The sequence below is a fragment of the Montipora foliosa genome, chromosome 2, assembly GCF_036669935.1.
Source record: "Montipora foliosa isolate CH-2021 chromosome 2, ASM3666993v2, whole genome shotgun sequence".
NCBI lineage: Eukaryota > Metazoa > Cnidaria > Anthozoa > Scleractinia > Acroporidae > Montipora > Montipora foliosa.
Window position 1 is genome coordinate 63,420,431 of NC_090870.1, and position 3,742 is coordinate 63,424,172.

Here is a 3,742-nt window from a genome sequence, read left to right on the forward strand (position 1 = left end):
AAGACTAGTTTTCACTAGCGACATGCGCAAGCACATGCACAAGCATCATAGCTCCCATTTCACCGTAAAACGGCTTCGACGCAAGCCGGTATAAACACAAGCGCAAGTATAAGGGTCAAAAGCTTTCCTTTTCCTGTGCTTGCGTTCTCATTATGCCGATTGAAAACGAAACGCCGTATGAGAAAAGGAAATTTACTAAGACTGGCCGTATATAGTGTTTTCATGTGACGTCTCGGTGGCCATTTTGTATTTCCTAAACAATGGCACGGCGGCTATGATGGTGTTCCTAGCTAATCCTACCGGGGGATTGAGCTCTATTATAATGCAAACGTTTTCTTTTGTTGCGGCGGAAAAAACAAGGTTACTGATAACGTGATTGAAAACACTCCATAGCCAATAGCCCAATTTCGATATATTAAGTTTGCGTTCGATTGACTGTATTCCGGAATAGGAGGTTTTCACGTGACGTCATCGCCGCCATGCTGGTGGACGAAAACAAAAGATCTCTCATTAGCTTCTTTTGTTCGTCCACCAGAAGTCGTACATTTCTCTATTGTTATTGGTGTCTCTAGAGGTTGGTTGATCAAACACCTGCTAAAATGCTGCGAGCATTTGCACACCATGTTGTGTGTTGTTGCGAAGTGTTGGAAGTTGTTGGATGAAGTTTGAAACTGGTCAAACTTCAGAGCCAACAAGTGCCAACATTCCTATTCTTTCGCGGTCATCGAAGCGTGGTCCAACAATGTTGCATTTGTTTGCACAGCACATCCAACAATGTTGCGCCGGCGCACGCGCACTAACATGCCACGTATCCACACAAATACATGCAAACAAGAAATCAACATGGCGTCGGAGATGGAAAACGTCCCAGAGTCCTTTGTGTTGAAGAGGAGACAGACATGAACTCGCTTGTTACTGGGGACCTTAAGCAATGACGACATCTACCAAGGACGCCCTGCACGTGTTTCACGTTTTAACACATTTTCGTCATTGTTGTCCTATACAAAACAACGAGTAGAATTTAGGTAGGGTTTTAAGAAGGATGTGACTTTCTTTTATTTTGCTAGCTTCAGCTTATGAGCCCATATAATATTTGAAAATTAAAAAATTTCCATGCAATCTTGCTTCAACACTGTTTGTTATAGCTTGCTCAAATAGGACGATTTCAACCAACCTCTAGGGACACCAATAACAATAGAAAAATGCACGAATTCTAGTGGACGAACAAAATAAGCTAATGAGAGATCTTTTGTTTTCGTCCACAAACACGGCGGTGATGACGTCACGTGAAAACCTCCTATTGTCAGATTATTGATTATGCAAATGGCTTTCAAATTGAGTTCTTCAAATTCCTTGTTTCATCGATTAGACTGTATGAGCTACAGTTGTCGAGGCAAACTTGTACATAATAAACTTGCGCTTGATTTGAGAATACTAGAGGTGGTATCACGGTATTACAAATCTATTGTTCGCCAATAAAAATATTCCTTTCACTTTTACTCAAACAGATGGACAATTTCTTTAAAGGAGTTCAGGAAAGTGTAAATTCCATTCCGCATCCGAAGGGTCTAAGCGAGCTGTCAGTTAATGCGGGAATGGCCGGTTGCCAAGTGGGAAGCGAACAGTACGCTTATCTGCGAAAACTACTGTCTGACCTCGGACCCAAGGATGACTTCGGAGGCTTGCACCAAGAACCGCGCGATGGAATTGGAACCATTTGGGTGTGTGATAAACACAGGATGTATGCCAAAGATGAAAGATTCTTAAAGGTCATGCCCTAAATCGATATCTGGAAAACTGGGCATCACCGTCCAGTGGATAATGCTAATTAGTATAAATACACAGTTGATTATACAAAATCGCGCGCTCTCATTGGCTCGCTATCTCGGATTATCAACCGATAATCACCTCGACGGACAAAATGGCTGCCAGTAGTCGTTTTGCCACTGTAAGTGAAGATGATTTCGCGTTGAAATGTTTTTCTTTTTTCTCCTTTTTTGAAATAATCACATGTGTATTTATACTAAAACAATTATTCGCCTCAGGCTCAGTGATTATCGGTGACTATTCACCTCGACTTCGTCTCGGTGAATACTCACCGATAATCACTTCGCCTTCGGCGAATAATTGTTAAATAAGTAGACTCAAATACTAATCATCCTCACTAGCCTCACTTTGGAGCAAAAATTCTCTTCAATTTTGTTTGTGCTGACGAGGCTAGTGAGGATGATTAGCACAGAGACAAAAGAATAATTATTTAGACACCCTTTATGAATATCGTCTATTGACTTTGGTACAACCACGCTTAACTGTGAATGTAACCACTAAACGCATGAAAGGAAGAAGTGATCCAAGCTGACTTACCTGGACAATTTAAGCAGTTTTCTCTTACAGAAACCTGACAAATTCAAGTGGCTTCTACGGGATTCGAACCCATGATCCTCTGCGATGCTTGTGCAATGCTCTACCAACTGAGCTACCAAGCCACTCAGTTGGGACCTGGGGCCGGTTGCTGGAGGCCTGGTTAGCGCTAACCGTTGGTTAAGAGGTATCAGAACCTATAGGTTTCCATGGTATTTAACGCCGGTTAGCGCTAACCATGCTTCGAGCAACTGGCCCCAGGTCAATCTGTTGGGCTCATGCGTTTCTGTGAAAGGAATCGATGAATTTAAATACATGGCTGACAGGATGTTCACTGAAGCTGTCTGTAGTAAGGGACAGAATAATTGTCCTCGAATCGTGAAACCTTTCAGTAGCATTTTAAATCGGGTGACTTTGAAAAAGCGCCGCTAAACGTATGCAAGTTTTAGTTATTTTATCTAATACTGTATGTTTTTTAGGGGCGGGACTCATTCGGACGACCCACATGTCCCCGCATGTAAGAATATTATAAAAAGGTGACAAGTTTTAATATAACAGTGCGAATAACAATAACAATACGTTAAAGACGATGCTTGCAATGCTCAATTATATTTTCGGCAAGACAAATTACAATAAAATCGAGATTGTAATTCGCGCGTTGTTTTCAAAATTTGCATAAATCTGTTGTTGAAAAGAAATTAGGTTTCTAGCGCTTCGAAGAACGGCATAGCTTTTACTGTGTTGAGCTATATCTTTCCAAAACATCGGTATTACACTAGCTAGCCGAGCTCTCAAAAGCTCTCAAAGCGGCGGTTTGAATGTTAACAGATATCCGACAGTTTGCAATACGCTTTCAATGACATAAATTGTTTAATTCTTTTAATACAGAAATTCAGAATGCTGACAGTTATTCTCAATTTAAGTCTAAATTAAAAACTTTCCTTCTGAACTGAATTCCTCTTATTTTGTTTGTTTGTGTTCTTGCTCTTTAACCTAAATGTGCTTACAAAGTAAATAAGACAAGCCTAAAAATTATCATTTTATAGTTGTATTTTTCTTGAGGTTCCTAATGGTTTCTATATGCGGGCATCCTCCCCTTATGCTTTTCTTCTATTGATTATTTAAGCCTGGTTTTCACTAGCGATGCAAGCACAGTCACAAGCACAAGCACAAGCACAAGCGTGAATAGCTTATACTAGTGAAAACGAACGTCGACACAAGCATTATATAACAACCACGGCATCCGCCATGTTGTTCAAATGCTCAGACGCGGAGAATCTGGACCGAGTGCTTTAATTGGCCAGACATAGCAAATTTCCTTGTGCTTATGCTGTGTTTCGTTTTCGCACAACGCAAGCGAATGCAAGCATATTAAGCGCAA

At 40.9% G+C, this 3,742-nt stretch overlaps 1 protein-coding gene across 1 annotated transcript in view; it reads left to right on the forward strand.

Moving 5' to 3' along the window:
- The window catches only part of LOC137985041 (uncharacterized), a 58,301-nt gene extending 54,991 nt beyond the window's left edge, over positions 1–3,310 (forward strand). Inside the window, exon 13 of the mRNA XM_068832480.1 lies at positions 1,509–3,310. Coding sequence (XP_068688581.1) covers positions 1,509–1,781 — 273 coding nt within the window. The 3' untranslated portion in view covers positions 1,782–3,310. The remainder of the gene's footprint in view (positions 1–1,508) is intronic.
- Positions 3,311–3,742: the final 432 nt, after the last annotated feature.